General features: G+C 47.6%; 2 protein-coding genes across 9 annotated transcripts in view; one reads left to right on the top strand and one right to left on the bottom strand.

Moving 5' to 3' along the window:
- Positions 1–441: 441 nt before the first annotated feature.
- Srrm2 (serine/arginine repetitive matrix 2) lies at positions 442–21,350 on the bottom strand. 8 transcript variants are annotated; one of them, XM_013121674.3, is made up of 15 exons: positions 21,208–21,341; positions 17,363–17,634; positions 16,404–16,511; positions 16,035–16,199; positions 14,784–14,861; positions 14,329–14,391; positions 13,465–13,497; positions 13,191–13,241; positions 12,625–12,717; positions 11,791–11,980; positions 3,404–9,945; positions 2,404–2,691; positions 1,198–1,311; positions 979–1,086; positions 442–887 (listed from the first exon to the last, which is right to left on the bottom strand). In XM_013121674.3, exons 2-15 carry the CDS (start codon positions 17,602–17,604, stop codon positions 878–880), a joined length of 8,085 nt encoding a protein of 2,694 aa, XP_012977128.2. In that variant the 5' UTR covers positions 17,605–17,634; positions 21,208–21,341; the 3' UTR covers positions 442–877. The 8 variants fall into 8 exon arrangements, 4 of the variants coding, with proteins under 4 accessions (XP_012977128.2, XP_021089424.1, XP_012977132.2 ...); XR_002385181.2 differs by lacking the exon at positions 442–887 and adding an exon at positions 1,437–2,104 and having other exon boundaries at positions 1,070–1,086; XR_005878124.1 differs by lacking the exon at positions 442–887 and having other exon boundaries at positions 1,050–1,086; positions 1,198–2,104.
- The window catches only part of LOC121141083, a 17,584-nt gene continuing 12,908 nt past the window's right edge, over positions 20,695–25,370 (top strand). Inside the window, exons 1-2 of the mRNA XM_040747926.1 lie at positions 20,695–20,932; positions 21,272–21,520. Coding sequence (XP_040603860.1) covers positions 20,695–20,932; positions 21,272–21,520 — 487 coding nt within the window. The remainder of the gene's footprint in view (positions 20,933–21,271; positions 21,521–25,370) is intronic.

The raw sequence follows: 25,370 nt of genomic DNA, 5'->3' as shown, positions 1-25,370 counted from the left end.
ACGGCACTGAGCAGTAGCTGAGAGACATCCTGAGACTAAACTACCAGGCAGAGATAGATGTACACGCGCGGAGGATGGCGCGGGCTTTTAAAATCTCAAAGCCCAGTCAGCAGTGGTGGTGCACGCCTTTAGTCCAGCACTCTTTTTTTTTTGGGGTTTTACGAGTCAGGGTTTCTCTGTATTGTTTTGGAGGCTGTCGGTCCAGCCTGGCCTCAAACTCCCAGAGATCTGCCTGCCTGTCTCCCGAGTGCTGGGATTAAAGGCGTGCAGCACCACCACCCGGCTAGTCCCAGCACTCTTAAAACAGAGGTAGTTGGATTTCTGTGAGTTTGAGGTCAGCTTGGTCTACAGAGTGAGTTCCAGGGAAGGTTCCAAAGCTATACAGAGAAACCCTGTCTCAAAAAGAAAAAGAAATCCAGTCGGGTGACAGACAAGACCAAATTGCATTTCTCATTTTTTATTTGACAGAAAAATTTTGCTGTACAGATTTTAAAAAACCAAAATGCCTTAAGAAACATGAAAGTTGGGGGGAGGGTATCACAACCTCACTAAGGGGGGTACAGTAACTCCTTCAAATCAACTCCTTCCAAGAACACAAGACTTACCAAGTCTTAAAACATCAGTCTCCCCCAGGAACTTGAGGTGGAACAGCTCCCTAGATGTCCTCAACTGTGCCCCTCTCTCCCCAAACTCACACTCCCTCCCACTCCAACCCCCCAAACACATGAACCAGGAAAAACTCACAGAGATCAACATTTCACAGGAACAAAAAAAGGGGGGAAGCCCTCCCCTCAAGATGCTGCCAAGATTCAAGGGAAGGCAAGACTCCTTCCATGATTCTTCTGGGAAAAAAAATGAAGAATACTCATGTTCCAGATTATGGAGACCTGCAAAAGAGAAGACCGGTCAATGCACCATTCCATATACCCCACCCCCAGTATCAACTCTCAGAAAGGCCAGGTTTCCAAGGAGACATACCTGGAGGAGCGGTGGCGATTAGGTCGGGGACTGGGTGTCTCCTTCCTGCGCTTGTGTCCAGGAGAACGGCTGTCCCCTCGCTGGCCTCTCCAGGAAACCCGCTCACTGCTACAAGATAACAGAAATTAGGTGCCAGAACAGTATCAATGAGCCTATTTTTTGTTTACAAATTAATGGTGGCTAGATGAGCCAGGTTGATACACCTGTTATGTGCCCTACCTCTGTTGATCCCTTGGTGAGGGCTGGGGCGAGGGCTGGTGCCGCTCCACAGGTGAGTAACTGAGGGATCGGGAATCCCGAAGGGAGTCTATTGGCTTTCGAGGGCTGCGTGACCTAGAGAGCAGAGTAGACCTCTATAGCACCGCATCCTCCCAAACCCACCAGCCAAGCATTCAGGACCACCCACCCAGGTCCTGACCACCAAACCTCACACCACACAGGGCCAGCCTCAGACCCACCTTTGTCCGCACTCACCCATCCGCCCGCACACCATCCACCGAGTGCCCCCAGTGGACAGGGCACAGGGTGCAGCGGGGGATGCAAAGATAATATTTGAGTCCCTGCCCTTGGAGTTTTGTTTGGTAGTGAAGGAGGTCAACAATGAAGGCACACATGCCCCCTACATAGGAAACAGGCCAGTGAGGATGGATATGCATGGGCCTGGGGATCCCGAGCAAGGATGGGGACCTGGGCAGGGCAGGGAAATGGCAAGGCAGTCTTCTCGGAGGTGCTGTTTGAGTGCAGTCTTGCAGAACGAGTTCACCAGGCAGACAAGGAAATCCCAGGCAGAAGGAACAGCATGTCCAAAGGCATGGGGCTCTCCTTAGACTGCAAGGCGCTGGGTATGGCCGGAGCACAGGGCATGTGTGGGGGCGGGCAGGAGGAGCACAGGGCGGGCAAGGGCAGCTGGTGAAGAGCCTCACACGCCATTCCCGCAGAGGTGGCACTTTATCCTGCAGGCCACAGGGCGTCCCGGAAGGATTTGTGGAGTGAAGGGAAGTAACCAGATGTGCGTTTTAGAAAGATCCCTCTGGCTACGTGTGGAAGAGAATGGCGTGGAGGCAGGGAGACAGGGAGGAGGCTGTGGACAGAGTCGGGAGAAGATGACGGTGGCCAGACCAGAGCCCTGCAGCAGCAATGGGGAGACTTAGAGCTAGAATCTCTGAGACCAGGCTGCTTGTCAGGGGAGGGGAGAGGGAAGAAGAATCCTACGACTTCCCAGTTCTGGCCTGGGCCCTCAGTTGAATAGTGCAGCCCTTGACCAGAACACAACACTGTGGGAAGATGGGAGGAGTGTCGGACTCCTCCTGTACAACCAGATGCAGACGTCCACACTAGGCACCCCAGCAGGAACCTCACCCAGGGTCCCTTTTCTGGAGAGCTCACCCCCAACCCCCTTTCCACAACAGGCAAGGAAGCACTCACCTCCTCTCGCCAGGGGGTGGCTTCTTGGGGCTTGCAGGTTTGGGTAATGCCTGAGGGCCAGGCTTAGCCGGGGAAGGGGAGGAGGAAGAGGAAGAAGAGGAGGAAGAGGAGGAAGAGGAAGAGGAGGAAGAAGAGGAGGAGGAGGAGGAGGAGGAAGAGGAAGAGGAGGAGGAGGAGGAGGAGCTGGAACTGGAGCTGCTAGAGCGCCTCTTCCGTTTGGCTGGGGTTGGCTCCTGAGGACGTCCTTCACGAACAGCCTCCTTTGGGGCTGGGGTGGGGCTGGGGACCCTGTGAGAGAAGAAAAGTGTCACAAGAAGAGGCCCCAGCCCCAACCCTACCTTCCTTGGCCTGGAGGAACGGCAGTGGGGGAGGGGTGCCTGAAAGGCCCTGGGAACACACGAAGGCAGGCCAGTAAGCACTTCTCTGGAGCAGTGGCACAGAGCTGACCAAACCTCTGCTAACACAAGCAACAGGCTGGGGCCCGAAGCACAAGGGATCAAGGTTAAACCTCAAGAATGTCCCTGAAGGATTAAGGCCCCTGGACTCAGATGTGGAAGCTGAAGCTGGGTGGTCTCCTTCCTTGGAGAGCCGCAGCTTGGGAAGGCCCCTGTGAGTGCAGGTTGGCTGGGGAGGGGCCGTCCTGCCTGGAGGCAGGGAGAGGGATGGGATGACCTCTGAAGATCCTTCCAGCCCAGGGAGTTCCTCTTGAGGTCTAACTGCCATCCCTCCTGCTGTAAAATTAAGTCCATTTCCTCTAGTTCTGTCCTCTGTAGAGATGGAAAACTTATCATTATCCTCTTGAGAATTAACCTTCGGAGACTGTTATCTGTCCCATTCCTCCCCACAAAACCCCCACCCAGCATTCTTTCTATTCCCAACTTGAAGGTCAAGGTCCCCCATACTTTCTCAAAGTCAAGTACTTGTGACAAGATTTCTCCCTCCCTCCCAACTTCCCCACCCATTGTAAATACCTTCCCCCTAGATTCCTTTACTCCCTCACCTTTTCAGTGCCACCTCAGGTTGAGCAGGAAGGCTGGAGCCCTCAGAGTCGCTAGAACTGGAGCCAGAGGAAGAGGATGATGATGAAGATGATGATGAGGAAGAGGAGGAGCTAGATGATGATGAAGAGGAGGAAGAGCTCCGACGTTCCTTTGTTGGTTGCAAAGCAGCCAATGCAGAAGGCTGCTGGGCCCCAGTAGAGGCTGGTGGTTCCCCACCTTCAGCATGGGGCGCCCCAGGGGTAGGGCCAGAAAGCATGCCATTGTGGTCACTAGCAGAGGATGTGGACTTTGCTACAGTCCCAGATGAAAGGGACTGAGACCCAGCTACAGGAGTGGTCTGGGCAATTGAACGAGATTGGTCTGAAAAAGCAGATGGCACAGGGGACCGAGGCCTATCCTGTGCTGGAGGGAGAAGAGATTGTGAAGGAGCCTGGACCATTCTTGAAGCAGGGGAAGGAGCCCGCTCAGAGGTCATTCTAGACTGGCTTGGGGCAGATGGTGGTGTTCTGGATCTGGCTCGGTCAAGCAATAATGGTGAGGTTCTGCCACTGACACGCTCATAAGCAGAAAGGGGCACCCTGGGGCTGGTGAGATTTGCACCAGACAATGCTGGAGCCATCCTGGCACTGGAGAGATTTGAGGGAGCCAAGGCTGCAGAGGTTCTAGAGCCACCAATATTCACAGGAGCTGTGCCATGTGCAGATCGAGGACCCACCAGGTTTGCAGGAGTAGGAGCCTGGGGTGTTCTGGAACTGGAGGGATAATTTGCAGCAGTCGGGGGTGTCCCAGAGCCTGTGAGACTCAAAGCTGCCAACGCAGCTGGTGTTCTAGCTCCTGCTAGGTTCACAGCTGTAGCTGCAGGGGCTCTAGGATCAGCAAGATTCACAGCTGAAGGAGCCACTGCTGTTCTAGGGCTAGCCAAGTTCATAGCTGCTGCCGCAGCTGGTGTTCTTGAGTCAGCAAGGTTCACTGATGCCGGAATAGCAGATGTCCTGGCACTGGCAAGGTTCATGGCTGCTGCAGATGCTGCTGGAATCCTGCTAGCAAGGTTTGCAGCTGGGGCTGTTCTGAGGCTCATGAGAGGTACAGGAGCTGGAACCTGGGACATTCTTGCAGCAAGACCAGCAGCAGACATAGATGGAGGTGGCCGGGCAGTGCCAAGACTGATAGCTGTCAGAGCAAGTGCAATTCTAGACTGAGCATGGTTTTCTGGAACAGATGTTCTTGGATGATCAGGAATCCGGGGACCTGGACCATCCATCATGGAGCCACCAGTTTGCTGTAGCACAGACATGGGTGTTCTAGCACTTCCAAGAGGTTCAAGCATTCCAGGTGATCTACATCGATCAAGAGGAGTTGGTGACATGCTAGGACGACTGAAGCAACTCATTCTAGAGCTACTGAGTGCTACAGGAGGCGTACGAGATCCAGAATGATTCCTTGTTGCTGGAGGAGTGGCAGAACGTGACCGATCAGAACTACTTCCAGAAGCAGACCGCCTACGGATGGCTGGAGGAGATCTTGTTATGGACCGCTTGCCTCGAGTTGCTCTAGGAGTACGAGACCTAGAACGGCGACGGATAGCAAGTGGTGAGCGACTTCGAGAGCGTTTGCGTGGCAACAGTGGTGTCCGAGACCTGGAACGTCTACGAATAACTGGAGGAGTTCGGGACCTGGAGCGCCGGCGTGTCACTGGAGAGGTTCGAGAACGAGAGCGCCTCCGGGTGACTGGAGATGTGCGAGATCGAGATCTTCTACGTGTGACTGGGGACGTCCTGGATCTGGATCTTCTTCGAGTAATTGGTGAAGTTCTGCTTCGAGATCGCCTCCGGGTTACTGGTGGAGTCCTAGATCTGGACCTTCTGCGAGTCACTGGAGGAGTCCTAGAACGAGAGCGACGGCGTGTTGTTGGTGTTCTGGACCTTGAACGACGGCGAGTTACTGGAGGTGTTCTGGACCTGGATCGCCTACGACTCACTGGGGATGCTCTTGATCGAGATCTACGCCTATTCACTGACCTTGACCGTCTCCTACTCACAGGCGAGGTCCGAGATCTGGACCTGCGTCGGCTGATCAGGGGTGTTCTGGACCTGGATCGCCGATGAGTAGCTGGTGAGGCTCGAGATCTAGAGCGCTTCCACGGGGCTGGTGATGTACGTGATCGAGATCGCTTCCGACTGGTCAAAGGTGTCCGAGATCGGCCTCTTCTGCGTCTAGATGAAGTTCGGGAACTCTCCTGTCTGGTAGGTGATCTTGAATGGTAACCAGAGCCACCCCTCCGCCTACGAGTGACACGAGACCTAGACCGGCTCCTCTGGCGTCGTCTTGATGTTGACTGAGATGATCCAGACCGATCTCGGCGTCGGGTTGTTCTGGTTTTCTCTCTACGTGAGCGGGATCGGGACCTCTGGAGTCCACGAGGTTTTGGTGAAGGAGATCGGCCTCTCCTTGAAGTTGTCTTGGTACGGGATGATGAAGCTGAGCGACGCCTCCGTGAAGACCTTGACTTTTCGGTTGGCTCTGGCGAAGATACTGAAGGACTTCTTCGACGTCTTGGTGGAGTTCTGGAGCGGGTTTCTGGTGATGAGGAGGCAGAGCGGCTTCTTCGAGAGGCTCTAGCCTTCCTGGTTAGCTCGGGAGATGATCGAGAACTCCGACGTCTAGGTGGTGTGCGAGACTTTGTCTTTGGTTCCATTGAGGACCTAGAGCCTCTTCGAGCAGTTCTGGATTTGGGTGGATGTTCTGGAGAAGACTCAGAACTACTGCTTCCTTCAGGTGACGGGCCTCTGTCTTTGCTTGACGAACCTGACCTACTACGTCTGGGCAGGGCCCTAGAGGCAGGTATTTTGTGTTCAGGAGAAGAATCAGTACCACTCTGAGCCCTCTGCAGCCCTCTTGGCTTATCTTTCATTTCAGGAGATGAACCAGACCTACTGAGCCGGGGAGAGGGTCGAGATTTGCTGTCAACCTCTGGAGATGATCCAGAGTGACTCCTCTGTCTAAGAGGGGTTCGAGTCTTAGGTTTAGAATCTGGAGAAGAGTCTGATTCACTTCTTTCCTGAGGTGATGCACTCGGTTTTCCATCAATCTCTTGGGAAGACCCAGATCGACTTCTTTGCCCAGGAGAGGTTCTAGCTCCAGTTTTCTGTTCTACTGAGGATTCTGACCCACTTCTTTCTCTCTGAGGGGTGGCACTTTTGTTGTTGAGCTCTGGGGATGATGGAGGGCTTTGTGCTCTTGGAGTCTGAGGCAATGCTTTTGATTCAGGTGAAGAGTCACATTCACTTTGTCCCCTGGATGGGGTTTGAGGTGTATCTTTGATCCCAGGAGACGAACCGGATAAGCTACGCCTAGAAGGACTCCCAGACCCATCTCTAAGTCCTGGAGAAGACCCAGACCGGCTTCTCCTAGATGGAGTTCTGGGCAAACCATCTTTCAGTTCAGGTGAAGATGCAGAACTACTTCTTTCTCTTGAAGGTGTTCTGTGTACAGTCTCAAGTGTAGGAGAAGACACACTCTGATTTGAAAATATTCCTACTTTTTCCACTACTTCTGGAGATAACTCAGAACTGCTGCGCCTGGAGGACATCGCTGATTGTTCTTTCATGTCCAGAGAGGGATCGGTCTCTGCTTGATTAAGGAATGGACCATTCAATTCTTCTTTAACTTCAGGAGAAAATCCAGCATTTACTTCTGAAATAGGGCCTGAGTTTCTAAACTCTAAAGATGACTCAAAGCTATTCTCCCCAGGGGGAGAATGAGATAGTTCTTTATGTTCTGGAGATATTTGTAGTCCACCCCAACATGAAGCCACTGCAGGGATTTCTGCTGCTTTAGAAGAGGGCTGTGCCTGGCTTTGGTCAAGAGCAGACAATACAGCAGGCCTTTCTATTTCAGGAGATGACTCAATGTTACTTCCAGGCATTTCTTTATGTTCTGGAGATAAACTGTGTAGAACTTGACTTAAAGGTTGCTCAGATTTTTCTTCCATTAATTCTTCTTGGCTTGAATTAGGTAATAAACTATGTTGGTCTCTTGTAGCTGGAGGTGACCCAGCACCACTTCTTTCCTTTAATAGTACTCTAGGTGTGTCTTTCAGTACTGTAGAGGATTCAGGCCTATCTTGTATAGGTAAAGATGATGGTACAGTAACATCCTCTTGAATTAACCCTAGTTTCTCTTTCAATTCAGAAGGCTCCAATCTGCTCTGTAGCAAAAGAGATTTAGACTCTATTGAAGGATATAGGTTAGAGTCAGGTTTAGTCTTACTCTGCTCAGGAGACAATCCTGATTGCAGCTTTGGATCTGTTGGTAATTCACATTTATCTTGTTTAACTGGTGATCTGAGGACCAGCTCAGTGACTGGAGATGAAGATCTGGAAGGGCCACCCTTAGGAGATGTCTGAGCCTGCCTCATTTCTGGACTTGAAGTATCAGACCTGGGATCTGGCCAAATTTGAGACTGTCCTTTCTGCTGCACAAATGAAGAGCCAAAACAGCTCTCTCCTGGTAATGTACTAAGTGTTACACCTGGACAGAGGGAAAAGGATCCAGAACTTTCTGTTGGTGAATCTTTAGACTTCTCCTGGGGACAGGGTGACTTTGATGCAGAGAAATTTTGCTCTGGAGGAGTCTGGAGCATGCTTTTTGGGTATGGTGATGCAGACCCTGAGTGACTGTGTCTCAGTGGTGTTCCTGGCTCCACTTTAGTATCTGGTGAGGAGGATCTAGAGCGACTACGTCTTGGCAACAATCCAGAATCCATCTTGGAGCAGGGAGACACTGATCTGCTTTGCCTCTGAGGCGTTCCAGATGTCACTCTAGAAGGACTTGGAGAAGAGGAGCCAGAATGGCTTCGTCTTGGTGATACTACTGTCTTCATTTTGGGTTGTGGAGATGATGACCTACATGGGCTCTGCCTTAGAGGTGTGCTAGATTTCACTCGAGGAGAAGACCCAGAGCAGCTTTGTCTTGAAGGGGTCCTGGATTTCACCTCATCATCAGGTGATGATTCTGAACGGCTCTGTCTTTGTGGTGTTGCAGAGTGTTCATCGACGTGTATGTTTGTTACAGACCCTGATCTTGGTGGTGTTCCAGACTTTACTTTGGGCTGAGGAGATGAACTTGAATGACTCAGTCTTGGTGATGTTTTTGACTTCTGTTTAGGTGGCGAAGAACCAGAACGGCTTCTCCTTGGTGGTGTCTGAGACTTTTGTTTAGGACATGGAGAGGAACCTGAAAGACTTCGCCTCAAAGATTTTGCTTTGGATCTTGGTGAAGAAAGAGACCTGCTCCGTCTTGAGGAAATGTGAGATTTTTTCATTTCCAGGCTTGAGTTAGATCTGCTCCTCCTCTGAGATGTTCTAGATTTGTTCTTCCTGTCTGATGATGAGCCAGATCGTCCTCTTCTTTGTGGTGTTCTAGAGTGAGATCTTCCACGTCTTCCTAGACTTCTGCTGCGAGATCTTCGTCGTGCTGGTGTTCTAGAGCGTGACCTGCCACTTCTCCTGGCTGGTGTTCTAGAGCGTGACCTGCCACTTCTCCTGGCTGGTGTTCTAGAGCGCGACCTGCCACTTCTCCTGGCTGGTGTTCTAGAGCGCGACCTGCCACTTCTCCTGGCTGGTGTTCTAGAATGTGACCTGCCACTTCTCCTGGCTGGGGATCTACTTCGGGACCTCCTTCGAACTGGTGATCGGGTCCTAGATCTACGCCTAGCAGGTGTTCTAGACCGAGATCTGCCCCGGCGAGTTGGTGTTCTAGACCGAGACCTACGCCTGGCAGGTGTTCTGGATCGTGATCTGCGTCTAGCAGGTGTTCTAGAACGAGACCTACCCCTTCTAACTGGTGTCCTAGAACGCGATCTGCCCCTAGTGGCTGGAGATCTAGAGTGTGACCTGCCTCGCCTTGCTGACCTAGACCTGCCTCTTCTCTGGGTATTTCTACTCCTGGACCAGCCTGGCCTCTGAGGAGATCTAGACCGGCCACGCCTCTGGGGGCTTCTAGATTTTCCCCACCTCTGTGCAGACCGTGACCTACGCCACTGAGGGGAACGGGATCTAGAATGACCTCTCTTGGTGGGGGTTCTAGATCGAGATCGTCCTCTCTTAGTGGCAGGACTACGGGATCTCCCCGCTTTATGAGATGGGGTATGAGAATGAGATTTATCCCGCTTTGCTCGACCATGTGAACGATTCTTAGATGTGGGTGAAGAAGAAATCTCTCGGCGGGCCCCAGGAGCTGGAGTAGGTTTAAGACTTTCAGGAGAGGAGCTGGCATGCCGAGAAACTTTGGTAGGCTGAGGGGATGGTGGACAGCTCTCTGAGGAAGACGATTGGGGAGGTTTCTCAGGAGATTTAGGTGGTGAACAACCCCGGGTTGGGGAGGCCTCAGATGAGGGGTTAACTGGCTCCTGACTGGATGGGATTGCTGCAAGGGGTCGTGGGGAGTCGTCATGCTGCTCAACAAGGAGCGGAGTAGGGGCAGGTAGTTCTGGCCCTGTGCTGCTCCTTTCCGGAGAGGGACTAGGTCGAACTGCAGATTTCTAAGAGTGAAAGAGAAAGTAAGGATAGTGATAAACACCAAATCTCCATTATCATCCATAAGACCCCAAAAGTTTCTAACAAAACTTTCCTCTATAGATCTTAGACCAATTGACCCTTTCCCTACCCAAAGAGACAGCATGATAGCCTCCTGGGCAGCAAACCATGGGACCCTTGTGAAAGAAAGAGAAAACCTACTCCTCTGAGTATGCACCCACCACATGCACATACAGTAAATAAATGCATTTTTAAAATTAAGAAAATAAAGCACTAGTAGGAAAAAAACCTGACTATATGGACAATCTCTGACCTCAAGTCAGAGAAAAGACAAATTGAAAACAACACACTATCATTACCAACAAATACCATCAGTGTCCTGAGAAAAGGAAGTTTTTTCTTTTCAAGAGAAGTCTGGCACAGTGTGAAGGAGATACATGTGAACACTACCACCCACCCCCCAAAAAGGTATGCTTCAATGGAAAGAGAATGCAGTTTGTGACAATAACTTTACCCTCAAACATGAACTAAATTAAGTTAAAACAGCATAAAGAGGGCAAAGCTTTGAGAGTGCAATTTGTCTTGGTATCATGGAGCATGTTTTTAATCCCAGCAACAGAGGCAAATGGAGCTTTGTGAGTTCCAGGACAGCCTGGACTACATAGTGAGCTGCAGTACAGCCAGGGTTAAATAAGTAAATAAATGGTTGACCAAGTGAGATAGCAGTTGTCACATAAGTCTGGTAACCAGAGCTCAATCCCCAGAACCCATATATAGGTACAGACAGACAACAGAATCCACAAGTTGTTCTCTGACTTTCAAACATACATGTGAACTCATACTTTCCTTCCCCTAATCACAGCACACAGCAAAATTAATTCATTAATATCTCACTGGAATAGGCCAAAGGAGGAGGCCAAACTATAAACACTTTAAATATAACTTTAAGCCAGAAGAAAGAACCATGGAACTAGATTAGAGGGTATAAAACTGGAACTACCAAAAACACCACTCCTTAATATTTTCAGGTTGGAGGCATCAAATCAAAGGTTTGAAAAATTTAGTGAGTGATGACAAGCACACATAAAGGAAACAGACATTGTAAATAAAAAAGTTAAAGCAATTTCTTAAAAAAAACTTTTTGTTCCATTGTACTGATATAAACAAATCACTAATATAAAATCTACTAATCCATTGAAGTTTCATTGTGAAGGTTTCACATTTAGTGGGTCAACTGGAGGTATATAACAGGATTTAGTAAACTAAAACAGGAATACAGAAATAGAAACTCAAATATTTCTCAGAAGTTGCTTATAAAATGTCCATCATGCAGCACTAAGTCTGCCCACTGTTCTGAGTTTCAGAGAACTCTTCTTTTCTCTCATTTTGTATCTCCTTTGAATACTCATGCTTGTTTTTACACTATTCCAATCTTTGTTTCTCTGAAACAAGCCCCCCACCACACACACACACACTGCCTTCTATAGCTTATTACCAAGCTCCATACATAAACATGACCATAACGCAGAAGGGCAAGATTTTCTCTTAATAAGACACCCTACACTACTTGCCATACTTGTCCTTTTTTTTTTAAACATTTACTTATTTGTTATATATACACAGTGTTCTGCCTGCATGTATGCCTGCAGGTCAGAAGAGTGCACCAGGTCTCATTACAGATGGTTGTTGAGCTATCATGTGGTTGCTGGGAATTGAACTCCGGACCTCTGGAAGAGCAGCCAGTGCTCTTAACCTCTGAGCCATCTCTCCAGCCCCCCCCATACTTGTCCTTTTAAGGCAGATCCCGGAGTAAAAACCCTGCAAACCCAGTGAATCAACTCAGAACATACCTCCTTCTTATCTTTGTCTTCAAACAGACTGCTAGACTGCTTTGTGGAAGGGTCTGGGCTACTAGGCTGCTGTATGTTGGTGGCACCTGGTTCACTAGAAGGTGCATCTCCCTCCCCTTGATGCCCTGAAGCAAGGGGACTTTGCCCAGTCAAGGCCGTTGTATGAATTTTAGCAGCAGCACTTCGAGACCTGTGAGTTGATGGAGGGCAGGGGAGAGCAGAGAAATCAACTCAAGGGAGAATAAAAAACCCCCTCCACCCCCAGTTTGCAATCCACTTTCGTACATGTACAACCCTCTCTGGGGAAAAAAAAAAACACCTTGGTCACAGGACTCAAATCATTTTCAAAAATGCAAATGCAACCCTTGTTTTGTTCCATCTCTTCCCAATATAATCCCAAATAATATATACCCCTCTACCCCATTATTCACCACCCTCCAACATACCCGAACCTTCCACCCAGGCCCTTCCCTACCCACTTCATTCACAACTCACCTCTGAGCCCACCTCCTTCTGGAAGCCTTCCCCGATTAAGGAAGCCAGGGTAAGGACTCCTTCCTCCCCCAGACACCAAACCAGCAAACCACCCCCGCCCTATTCTGGTAGTCCATATACATCATAACAAACAAAAATAAAATAAAAATAAAAAAAGACAAGGGGAAATGTATATATGTCTGTCCATCCTGTTGCTTTAGCCTGTCAGCTCCTAGAGGGCAGGGACCGTGTCTTCGGAATGGTCTGTGCAGCGCCTAGCACACCGTGGGCGCTCAATAAATATTAAATTGATTAACCCATCATTCCCTCTCCCTCCATTTCTCCTGGACTACCCCTTACCGACTACGAGAAGTATCAGAGGAAGAAGCAGAGTCAGCAGAAGTTGACCGATGGGCTCGGCGGCTCTTAGGAGCTGGTGTTGTACTTCGAGACCTGAAGAAAGACCACCACAAAGTCAGAGGAGACTGTCATACCTATTCTGAAGTCTCCAATCTCTTTTTAAAAACAAAGAAAATCAGGACTTGGGAGGCAGAGGCAGGCCAATCTCTTCCAGTTGAGGCCAGCCTGATCTACAGAGTTCCAAGATGCTCAGGATTACATAAAAAGACCATGTCTCAAAAATATACCAAACAAAAAAACACATTACATGTTTGACTACATATGTATGCAGAAGGAAGTCACAAGACAATTTGTATGTTGGTCCCAGAGATAAAATTCTGGTGTTTTTAGAGTTGGTAGAAAGGGCCTCTTACTTGTTGAGTCATAACACCCACTCAGTTTTAGTCTGAGTTTCCCCCTTTCACACACTCCTCTCTCTCAATCCTTTACTGCCGGTCGATGACAAAACTGATTTCAATCCCTCTTCCCAAGTGAGGCATTTATCTATTTCTTGCAAATACACTTACCGCTTCCTCTTCTTGTCCTTTGATTTACGTTTGCTCTTTGGAGTAGGAGACCTGGAAAATAAGGAAATGATGTCTAAAAAGATTTTTAAAATGTTAATAAAATCTGAAGTAAAATGAAAACATAACTGCCAAGTTTTATTGATTAACAGTTAAAGGACTAGCACTACTAATAGAAAAAGGGGGGGACACACAACTACTACAAGTTAAATACAGAGTAGCTCACGACTCCCAACATGTCACTATGTCTCCCCCAAGAACCAACAAGCTTTCTTACCTGTGTTTCCTTTTCTTGGATTCAGATTCTGATCTGTTGTGGTGGGGGAGGGAGGGAGGGAGGGAGGGAGAGAGAGAGAGAGAGAGAGAGAGAGAGAGAGAGAGAGAGAGAGAGAGAGAGAGAGAGAGAGAGAGAGAGAGAGAGATCATTAAACCACACTTAACTCTTCAAGAGCTGCTTCCAATCACCACCAGAGGTTCATCTCTTCCAAAGGTCCTGGGTTCTATTCCCAGCAACCACATGGTAGCTCGCAACCATCTATAGTGGGATCCTATGCCTTCTTCTACATAAAGTTGTACATGCAGATAGAGCACTCACACACATTAAAACAAAAACAATAAAGATCTTCCATCTTAGCCAGGGTACGGTAGTAGTACATGCCTTTAATCTCAGCAGAGGTAGCCAGATCTGAGACAGAAGCCAACCTGGTGTACATAGTGCCTTTCAGGACAGTCAAGGCTATTCAGAGACCATCTTTAGAAAAAGAAGGGGGGCTGGAGAGATGGATCAGAGGTAAAGAGCACTGGCTGGTCTTCCAGAGGTCCTGAGTTCAATTCCCAGCAACCACATGGTGGCTCACAAACATCTGTAATGAGATCTGGTACCCTCTTCTGGCATGTAGGCAGAGCACAGCATAAATAAATATAATCTTAAAAACAAAACGAAACAAACAAAAAACTTTCTAGCCGGGTCGTGGTGGGGCACACGCCTTTAATTCCAGCACTCGGGAGGCAGAGGCAGGCAGATCTCTGTGAGTTTGAAACCAGCCTGGTCTATAAGAACTGTTCCAGGACAGCCTCTAAAGCCACAAAGAAATCCTGTCTCGAAAAACAAAACAAAACAAAAACCTTTTCCACCTCATACCTGTGTTTCTTCTTCTTTGAGCTCTTCTTCCTCTCACGTCGAGGAGAACTGCTCTCTGATCTCCTAAAATGGGTTCAGAAGCAAGTCATTTTATTTGGCTTCCTTTCTGACCCTCTAACCTGTAATTCTCAAAACTGCTTCAAAATCACCAAAAACAAACCCAACAGCATCAGTGGCCCACACCTTATTTACTTCTATATTCAATCAATAAACATAAAACTGAAATCTGAAATGATACTAGCTAGCTTGCTGGGCTACAGATTCAACCATTTCGCACTAGGCACACAGATTTCTCAGCTGAAACCTGAAAAAGCAACTCTGTCTGTCCCCTTCAACTGTTTCCCAATTTGGATTCTCAACTTCTAGAGGTCCAGCAACAAGCAAACTCAACTTCTAGAGGTCCAGCAACAAGAAAGGTTCCTCTGGATATTAGAGTAACTTTCCAACTGACTTACCGTCCTCTATCTTTCTTCTTTTTCTTCTTCTTTTGCTTTGGAGTTGGTGATCGAGAACTGCTCGTATCTCGAACAAGGCTGGAAAAGGCAAAGAGACTCTAGGTGGCAGGACAAATTTCCTTAAAACATTTTACCCTAATGAATATACTTGCTACAGCTCACTGATGATTGTTTCACCTTAGGACAATTTTTTTGTGTGAAAGCTTCAGAATTAAAGGATGTAAATTTGCTGAGTGTTGGTAGTGCACTGGGGAGGCAGGAGCAGGCAGATCTCTTTGAGTTCGAGGCCAGCTGGTCTAACAGAATGAGTTCCAGGACCGCCAGGGCTAGAGAAACACTGTCTTGAAAAACAAAACAAAAAGATGTAAATTTAAAAGTGGTTGTGTATCTAGGTCCTAGGCTGTCTCTCTGTGTGTGAGAAAGAGTGAGACTGTGTGTGTGTGTGTGTGTGTGTGTGTGTGTGTGTGTGTGTGTGTGTGTGTGTATGTGTGAGAGAGAGAGAGAGAGAGAGAGATTGTATTTTGAGTTTTGAGGCAGGCCTCACTATACAGCCCTCCCTGAGTGTCCTGGAATTACCTATGTAGAGCAAATTAGCCTCAACACACCGAGATTCTCTTGCCTCTGCCTCCCAAGTATTGAGATTAAAGGTGTATGTCACATCTGGTTTCATTAAATTGTTTTGAGACAGGGCCTTCTTACTATGTAGCTAGCCCTGGCTGGCCTCAAAATCAGAGATCTGCCTATTATCTGCATGAAGTGGTAGGATAAAAGGTGTGTACCACCACACATCCTTAATTATTTAAAAGAATAAAAACAGGGGCTAGAGAAATACGTCAGCAGTTAAGAACCTTTGCTTCTCTCCAGCGGACCTTGGGTTCCTTTCCGAGCACCAAGGCAAACTCTCAACCGTAACTCTACCACCAGGGGATCTAATGCCTCTTCTGGCCTCCAGAGGCACCAAGTACACAGCACAAAAACATAAATACAGGCAGAACAACCATACACACAAAAATAAATAAATATCTGACCTAAAGACAACACAATCTAAGAACTCTGGAAAGGCATAGTGGCATACACCTTTAATCTCAGCACTGAAATGGTAGAGGAAGGCAGCCAGCCACGAGTTCCAGGACAGCCAGAGCTACATAGTGAGACCCTATCTCAGACCAAAATAAAAATAACAACAATTTAGAAGTAGTCTATTAGTAATAACAATACTTTTAACAAGGAAGAAGATCCAGGCTTGAGTACCTGTATGGTTTGGGGGGCTCAGGAACTGCTTGCTTAGCTTCTCGAGCACGTCTCTGAGGATCAAAAGAACTGCCATCCACATAGGAATCACTGATGCCAAAGGCAGCACGGAGTCTCTCATTCTTCTTCTCATTCAGTTCTGCCAACTGATGAGTTTCAGTTACCCTGGAGAGGGGGAAAAGGCCAAAATCTGAAGGAGACATATAGGGAACAAGTAAGAGATCTAATTATAAATATGAGTCTAACAGCTGTGGACTAAGGAAAGGGAAAGAAAAAAAACCCAGTCCCAGGTCCTTTTTAGAAAAGGACAGCCATAGCTATAATAACATAGACTCCAAAGAACAAAGAGAAAATAAAAAAAGCACTTACATTGGCCTCTGCCCTGGGGTTTCTTCCTTGCCCCCAGGGTTCACATCCTTCTCCAGCAACATGAGTCGGAAAGTCGCCACTTTCTCCTGAATCTGCTGTTCCTCGTACCTGAAGGATAAATCCCTTCACGGTTAGAGCTCGATAGGGGTTTTCCCAAGTCCCAATTTATAATTGCTTCCTTTTCCAACAGGGTCCTTTTACCTTCTCCATTCGCACAGTACTTGTCACTCAAAAGTTCCGTAAGTTTTCCTATCTTTCCCCTCGACTCTCCTTCCTTTTCTACACTATTCTCTCTAGAACAGTGGGTTTTAAGCATGCTATAATTCAGGGGCCAAGAGAGGACAGTTTGCTTGCTGGCAGAGTTACCAGTGCTACTCTCCCAACTTCAACACGAATAGATCTTTTATTTCCTGGGACTTCAATGAAAGCATAATGTATAAAAGGATACCAATGCTCAAGTATGAAAGCCACTGCTCTAAACGGGTTTCTACCTAAATGTGTTCCCTTTTCCAAATTTTCACTCTCTGCCAAGCTCATGATATCCTCTATTCAAATACTCTTTCAGTTCCGATCTTCTGCCTTTGCCACCTTCCACAGCCGAAATCCCTTAAATCTACCTACCTTTCTCTTCCTTCCAATAACAACACCTGTCAGGTTACCCTGATCTTCTGCCTGATGCTACTTTCCTATACAGCACATTTTTGGCCCCCTTCCCCTTCATAAATTCAGCTAAATAATTCAGACCCCCTTAGCTATCACTGCTCCAAACAGTTTCCTTGACATCCCACTATGCACTGACCCATGACTCTTCTTGATTCTTCAAGCTCATTCTTTCTCCCTTACAACTCCTTACTAGGACTCTTTCAACCTTAGAAGCTCTAGTTTCTTTCCACACTTCCCACCTAACACCCAACTAAGCACTCACTCAGTGCTTGGCTTCTCCCCACCCATTCCCTCACCCCTGCTCTTCCATCATCTCCTCCAGCTCGAGGCATCGCAGCTCCACGCGCCGCTTGCGCTCGTGGTCCAGGATGTCAGGATTAGGCCGCTTCACCAAGGCAGCCTCCAGGCGCCGCAGTTCCTCCTCTCCCTTGTAGTCAGGCCGCTCACCACGGCGGCCCCGCACCAGGGACAAGTTGCGCTGGACGTAGCCGTTGGTGCCGCTGCCCCGGGGCGTCGGCAGCCCGATCCCGTTGTACATGGCCCTGTGCCCAGGGGGGCACCACCGCTCCTGAGGGGGAGCGGGGAGACACCAGTCAGGCTCCTGGCCCCAATCTAACTACTTACCACATCCCTGGCTCTCTTATCCTTTAGTTCAATACTTAAGTCTCACACTGAATCTCCATTAGTAAAAGGATATTTCCTCATTCCACTAGCCTGCAAACAAAACCCTCCCTTTATCCTCCCCACACTTCATCCTTTCCACTAAATCACCATCTACTTTTAAACCTTTTCTCACAATGTACTTTCACCAAATTCTAAACCATTCTTTGTACTTTTTTTTCTTTCTACACCCTAAGCAAACAAGAATCCAGTTTGTCTCAAATCTCTCCACACTATCCCTTTTTAACTTCTTTAGCCACACAATACACACAAATGGTGTCTTTAAACACCCTGAATGTAACTATTGGTAACCAAGTCCTCAAAATGGCACAACAAACATCATAGATCAATCAGAAGCACCTAAAGCCTACAGTCCATTTTCAAAGACTCCTCCAAGAGAATATATATTTAGGCTAACTTAAAGAAATGGATTAAACAGTCTTGGATATCTAAATAGGTAAACTGGCTAATTAACATAAACCAAACATCCTATGCAGTCCCATACCCAAACTACTGGCAAGCAGGATCAGAAACAGAGGAACCGTGGATACACAAGCTTATACTTCACATGGGGAAGGTGAGCCATCTCTTTGATTCCAAATATTCCTACCAACTACAGTGATTTTATTATTTTAGTTTCCTTCCTAGTAAGGTTTACCACGTGGCTTGCAGCTCCTCCAAGTCTGGCTAGCTCTTGTTAAATATTGCCTGTTTTTTAACTTGATAGTCTAAACACATCAAACCATTTTTCTCTGTTCCAACTGTTCCCATGCTTTACCGTATCTAGAAACCTTCAAATCCTTATCTTTATTGTAAAACTGTTGACTTTCCCTTTCAATCTCTGTTCTGGCACTTCATTTTTTTCCCCTCAAAGTTCTCTTCAATTTAACCTTTTCTTTTTCATCTTGTTCCAACCTCAGCATGACTAAGAACCCCCAAGCTCCAGTTTTTTGGACTGCATTACTCATTCTCTATTCCTTTCTTGCTATATATACTTTATTTTTTTTCCTCCAACATGTTTTCTCCAAGACAGATTCTCAGAACATTAAAATGAAGCACACAACAGGGAAAAGTGAAGGTTAATAAAAGCAGATGGAAGAGATGGAGTTGGATAACTAGTATTATATCAATTCCTGAACAAAACAACACCTAACTGTAAAAAAAAAGAAATATAGGCAAATGTCAAATGTAAAGAAAATACCCACATATACTTTTGTTCCATCCCACCGTCAATCAAGCCTAGCTTTAGCCCTACTCAGTAACAGCTTTTAGAAAACTGAAAGAAAGAAGTCTATCAGGATCAAGAATGACAGATAAAACAATACAGAGAAACCCTGTCTCGTAAAACCAAAAAAAAAAAAAAAAAAAAAAAAAGAATGACAGATAAGGCTAAAATCTATAAAAAGCAAGTGTAAAATCAGAAAGCCACAGAAAAACCTTTTTGGAGCCAAGAAATCTGTTTCTGTAGTACCTTCCAACGATCATTCTTTTTTTTTTTAAAGACTGTTATTATGAATATTCTGCCTGCATTCATATCTGCATGTCAGAAGAGGGCGCCAGATCTTATTACAGATGGTTGTGAGCCACCATGTGGTTGCTGGAAATTGAACTGGTCCTCTGGAAGAATAGTTAGTGCTCTTAAACCTCTGAGCCATCTCTCCAGCCCCCAACAATCATTCTTAAAAGTCTAAGAATGCCAATCCTTCATCCCTTTAAATCTAAGGCTTATATTGCTTCATTTGTGTCCTTTGTGAAAGGATTTTTTCTTTTCCTTTAAAGATTTATTTCATTTATTATATATACAGTTTTCTGCCTGAATGTATGCCTGAACACCAGAAGATAGCATTAGATCTCATTATAGATAGCTGTAAGCCACTATGCGGTTGCTGGGGATTGAACTCAGGACCTCTGGGAGAGCAGCTCTTAACCACTGAGCCATCTCTCCAGCCTATGCAAAAGACTTCTAACAATCTTTCAACCTAACCATTTACCCACACTTCCACCACCATTTCACACACAAAAATCCTCCCACTCCCTCCCTACCTGAAGAAAGCTAAGTAGAATGTATTAAAAATCATGATTTTGGAGACCTTTCAGGGAAGAGAAAAAAAAAAACCCACCCAGCATCCAAAGTAGTGCTCAAGACACTAAAAGGGAAACCACAGCCACCAAAATCAGGCAGCACTTAAAACAGGAGCACAAAGTATGCAAGCCTTCCAAGAACAGAAAGAAACAAAGTTGCCAAGAGAAAATAATTATCAGAATGCTAAAATACAAAAGAGGTAAAAATTTAGAACTAAGTTATTCAAGGGGGGGGGAGGCACCCGAGAGAACAGCAATGAGCCCAGAAAAAAAGACAAAGAGTAAAATACGGACAACTCAGCGCTAAGACATTAACTGTCTAGGCACATGTGTAACACACGCAGTTCCAATATTAACCCAGGAAGAGACCTTACCTAAGCCCATCCAAAGGGGGAAAAAACAAGACCCCTTTTGAATCGTTGAGACAGCTTAAAAGAACTGCAAAATGGAAACAGCATAGGAAGAATTCATGCCAAGTAATGGCTGACACAAGTCAGGGTGCTTCAGTCCAGAATTGTCTTCCCATGGTAGTACACCCCTTAATCCCAGCACTTGGTAAAGAGAAGCAGGCAGATCTCCTAAGTTCCAGGCCAACCTTATCTATATAATGAGTTCCAGTCCAGCCAAGGCTATGCAGAAACCCTGTCTCATAGAACCAGAAGGTAAAAAAATAATAAATAGCAAGGAGCACATGGTCTTCCTTATACACGCAGACTGAAGACGTTCGTTGCCTTTTTTCTTTTTTTAAGATTGGGGGATACCCGACGCCGCCACCTCACACACACTCAACCTCAGCACTCTAAGGACGACGAACTCAAGTCCCGGCCTCCCGAAGTTCAAGACCTCCCAGCCGTCATTGGCCGCCGGGCCTATTTTCGGCTTGCGAATGGGGGAGGGGCCGCGCGGCGCCCCGCAGCCCGAGGCCCCGGCCGTTTCTCAGGCCCGCAGCAGGGGCAGGAGGGTCCACGCCCGGGCCAACGGGCTGGGATACCCGCAGGTCGGGCACAGGGGCGGGGCGCAGGTGCCCCCGGCTGCGGCCCCCTCCCCGCCACTCAGGACGGAAGAGGGCGGCCGCGGAACGAGGGTCTCCTCAGACCCAGGCGGAGCAAAGGCCAGAACCGGAGGCTCGCGCGCAGCTACCTCGTCGGGGCCGCGCGCACACGAGACCCGGCGGCGGCGCGCGCGCCGTTGCCATGTGGGGGAGGGGCGAGGGAGCGGAGGGCCGCGCGCGCCGGGAACCGCGGGAGGGGGGGGAGAAAAGGTAAGAGAAGGCGTCCGCGCCCGCGGAGGCGACGAGCACGCGTGCGCGAGGCGGCCTGGGCCGTTCTCCGCGCGCCTGGGCCTCGAGCCGAGGCCGCCGCCCCTCCCCCACCCCGCCAGCGCGCTCCCTTTCTCTCACCCGCCGCCGCCGCCCCCGGCCGCCGCCTCCGAAGGGGAGAGGTCCTGCCGCAGCTGCCGCTAAGGCCTTCGGATCCCTCGGGGTCTGAAGCCGCCGCCCCGCAGGTCCGCCCGCTTCTGCCGCCGCCGCCGCCGCCGCCGCCGCCGCGTCCGCTTCCTCAGGGGCCGCAGCGGGCTTCGACTGCGCCACTCGCACCCCGCCTGGACCGCGGTGCACGTCAGCACGACCGAGTGCGTCAGCACGCAATCACGAGAGGCGCTGGGCCCTCTGGGAGCCGTAGTGCGTTGTGCGCAGGCGTTGAAGGCACACGGGGGTAGGTAAAGGTTTTTTTAGGCCCTGAGGACGTTCGATAGCGAAGTCGAGAAACCCCGAGTCCCGTCGGGCACTGCGGGGGAAAAGCGAGGAAAGGCGAGGGCACCGTACCGAAGAGGCAACGTCTGCTGGAAATTATCTGTGGGGAGGGGGAGGGGCACGGGGCGGCTACCCACAATGCCGGAGACTGCCTCGGGCGCACGCCTTCCGCAGAGAGTTCTGGGAATTGTAGTTCAGTTGTAGAGAGAGCGTCGTAGAGCTCCTTCTCCAGGCAGTGTCGCCATTTTGTCGGCCTGTGTTGTGTGGCAATGGCTCAGCAACTCTGCCTCTTCCCTGTGACTGCGGGTTTCTTTAGCAATTCTCAGGCCACACAGCACCGAGCCTTCCGCTCTTAGGAGGAGTTGCTCTAGAGTCAAGTCTCCTAGCACCCCCTGGAACCACTTAAACCGGCTCTGGCCCAGGTTCTGAAGTTTTCACCATCTTAGACGAAGCTGAAATGGGGCGGGCAGGCCAATGAGAAATAGTTTCTCTTGCTTGGCGGTGGTGGAGCACACTTCTAATCCCAGCACGCGGGAGGCAGAGGCAGACTGATCTTTTAGTTCGAGGCCAGCCTACTCTACAGAACGAGCTTCAGGACTACCCAAGGCACAGGGTTGTCTCAAAAGGAAAATTCCCTTACCTTTGGGTATCGAGACTAGATAAGCGATTTCACCGTAGAATCTGTGCTGTGAGTGAAGGAATGTGTCAGGAATAACCTAAGATTTTATCTCTTCTGTGCTGTTTCCTGTGCCGTTTCCTGTGCCTTGTAGTGCGGTACTGGGAATTGATCCAGGGTCTTCATATGTGCCAGGAAGGGCTCTACCACTGCGCTGTACTCCTGGCCTATTTCCTACTTATGTATTAAAAATCATGTGTATACATGTTTGTCTGTTCAGGGTATGTGCTCATTAGTGCAGTTCCTGTGGGGGTTAGAGGCTTTGAGGGCTTCTGAGCCACCTGAGGTGCTAGACCCGAACTTAGTTCCTCTGCATGAAAAGTACAAAGTCTTACTGAGCCATCTCTCCAGCCCACCCCCATTCATTTTTTTTAAAAGTCCTTTTTTCTAGGGCTATTAAAAGATGGTCTTCCACGAAGCAGAGCTATAGGAAGCTGGCCTTGTAGCCTTTAAGCTAATGTCTGATGGCCTTAGCAGATGTAATACCAAGTTGTCTGCAGTCTTGATATTGTTTCTTTTTAATTTACCAACAAAAGGATATACTCAGGTTCCAGAATTCCAAGACTGTGAGATGTACCACATTAGAGTTCACATTTCTCTGCTCTAGAATCGTGCTAACTCTGTTTCCTTGAAGTTCCCAGCACTGCTAGACTTCCATAAGCTGGGCATTAACCTTTGGAGTTAATATGGCAAGGTATTTCCGGTTGAAAGAAAGGTTGGTGGTTTCTTTAGACGTCATATCACTCACTTCTAGGGAGACCTTTCCTATAAGCTAAATTCCTATCCATCTAAATTCCTCCTATTTTGTGCCACATTTTATACAGAATTGTTTACAAGAACCCCTTGAGGAAAATGTTTTTCCATGACAACAGTGAATTCCTTTTCATGTCCATAGTGCAATTTTCAAAATCAAAGTAACATTGAAAGCTGGGCATGCATGTCTGTACTCCCAGGACTCATGAGATTGAGACAGGCAGATCCCTGTGAGTTCCAGGCCAGTCTGGAACAGATGGCAAGACCCTTCTCAACAACAAGAATGCAGGGCTAACAAGACCAGCTCAACTGGGGAAGGAACTTAACCTAACATATATGGTGGAAAGACAAAAGTACTTGTGCAAGTGGTCCTCTGACTTCCCACTGTGTAGTATGGTATCACCCCAGCCCCCCAAACACATGCACAAAATAAATGAATAAATAAAAGCTGAATGTAATATACAAACAATGCTACAATCTATAGACCTTATTGAGACATTGTTATTTGTTATGACAACATCTTTTATAACAACAACAAAATTCAAAAGTGTTCTGGTCCCAGGGTGGGAGTTATTCAGATGTGGCAGACAGCAGGGTCTTTAAAAGTTGAGGCCTAGACATTTGTTTGTAGTTTCACTTTAGTAATTCCCACATTTAGGAGGCGCTCGAACTCCATGAGCTCAAAGCCAGGGTGGGCTACATGGTCAATTCCAGATCAGCTTGGGCTATAGAATTAGAAATTTTATTTGCTGAGCCGGGCGTTGGTGGAGCATGCCTTTAATCCCAGCACTCGGGAGGCAGAGGCAGGCGGATCTCTGCGAGTTCGAGACCAGCCTGGACTACCAAGCGAGTTTCAGGACAGCCCCCAAAAGCCACAGAGAAACCCTGTCTCGAAAAAACCAAAAAAAAAAAAAAAAAAAAAGACAGGGTTTCTCTGTATTGTTTTGGAGGCTGTCCTGGAACTCACTCTGTAGACTAGGCTGGCCTCAATCTCACACAAATCCACCTGCCTCTACCTCCTGAGTGCTGGGATTAAAGGAATGGGCTACCACCAAGCTGTATTTTCATCTTGAAGAACACAGATCATCAAGTAAGCAAAAACAAGCATTTATTAGTAATACAAGAGTCCTTTCAGTCCCCACTAGCAGAATATGAATGGGCCTGTTTGTCTACAGCTTCTCCAATAGAGGGAGTTGTGATACTTTTGAATTTTTGTTTCTGTGTTAAATAATAAAAGGTATTTCAGTATAGGTTCTTCATAGTAAAATATACAGAAAAGAGAATTTATCATCTTAATTATATAATTCAGTGTTATTAAATATATTCACGCCAGGTGTTGGTGGCTCACACATTTAATCCCAGCACTCGGGAGGCAGAGGCAGGTGGATCTCTGTAAATTCAAGGCCAGCCTGGACTACAGAGTGAATTCCAGGACAACCTCCAAAACAATACAGAGAAACCCTGTCTCAAAAAAGAAAAAAAGAGCATTTGCTGATTCTCCAGAGACCCAGTTTATTTCCTCATAATTACCTGTAACTTTACCTCTAGGAGATCCAACATGCGCGTGCGCGCACACACACAAACAAACACACACACACACACACACACATGAATGAGTGATAAAAATCTTAAGAGTAGATGTGTTTGTTCAATACCTTTAATCACAGTATTCTGGAGACAGACAGATCCCTGTGAATTCAAGGCCAGCCTGGCTATAAAGAGTGTTCTAGACCAACCAGGGATACAGAGAGGGACCCTGTCTCAAAAAACAAAAATCTTAATAAGAAAAAAATACCTCCAGGACCAGCAATATTGCTCAACAGGTAAAGATGCTTGCTATTTAACAAGGCAATCTGAGTTCACTCTCTAGGACCCACACGGTAGCAATAAATAAAAAGTAACCAATACACACTGCCCCCCTCCCCACCCTCAGAACTTCTAGCTACAATCAATCATGAATTTGCTAGCCATGGGTACCTCAGATGAGCAGGACAATGCAAACATGTGCCTGGCTTATTTCAGTTATGACATTTTAAAGATTCTTACATGTCACAGCATATGTCAGATTTTACTTTTAATGACTAAAAAGCAGGAAGACAGAATGTCAGAGAGTATTTGTATTGCTTCTGCCTTGTAACTGTAGTGAATGATGCCACTATAATCATTTAGATGCAAATTCTTGCTTTATTTTCTGATTCACTTTCTCACTAACCCTGGCTGTTCTTGAGCTCACTCTGTAGACAGGCTGGTCTGGACTTCACAGAGATCCATCTGCCTCTGCCTCTTGAGTGCTGGGATTAAAGGCGTGCGCCACTCTGCATGCAAGTTTTTGTCAGGATATATTTTTGTCAATTTGGCTTTTTTTAATTTTTTTTTTTTAGGG

This window comes from Mesocricetus auratus, unplaced genomic scaffold (assembly GCF_017639785.1).
Source record: "Mesocricetus auratus isolate SY011 unplaced genomic scaffold, BCM_Maur_2.0 Super-Scaffold_100007, whole genome shotgun sequence".
Lineage (NCBI taxonomy): Eukaryota > Metazoa > Chordata > Mammalia > Rodentia > Cricetidae > Mesocricetus > Mesocricetus auratus.
Note: the sequence above shows the minus strand (reverse complement) of the source record. Positions and strands in the feature narration are given on the sequence as shown.

Bases quoted from the DNA above. Each gene is read 5' to 3' on its own strand.
- Srrm2 (XM_013121674.3), bottom strand. From the start codon at position 17,604: ATGTACAACGGGATCGGGCTGCCGACGCCCCGGGGCAGCGGCACCAAC. The intron at 12,718-13,190 runs GTAAGTGTATTT...GTCTTTCTTCAG, and splicing joins AAGGACAAGAAGAGGAAGCG to GTCTCGAAGTACAACACCAG. The intron at 11,981-12,624 runs GTAAGGGGTAGT...ATCAACTCACAG, and splicing joins TCTGATACTTCTCGTAGTCG to GTCTCGAAGTGCTGCTGCTA.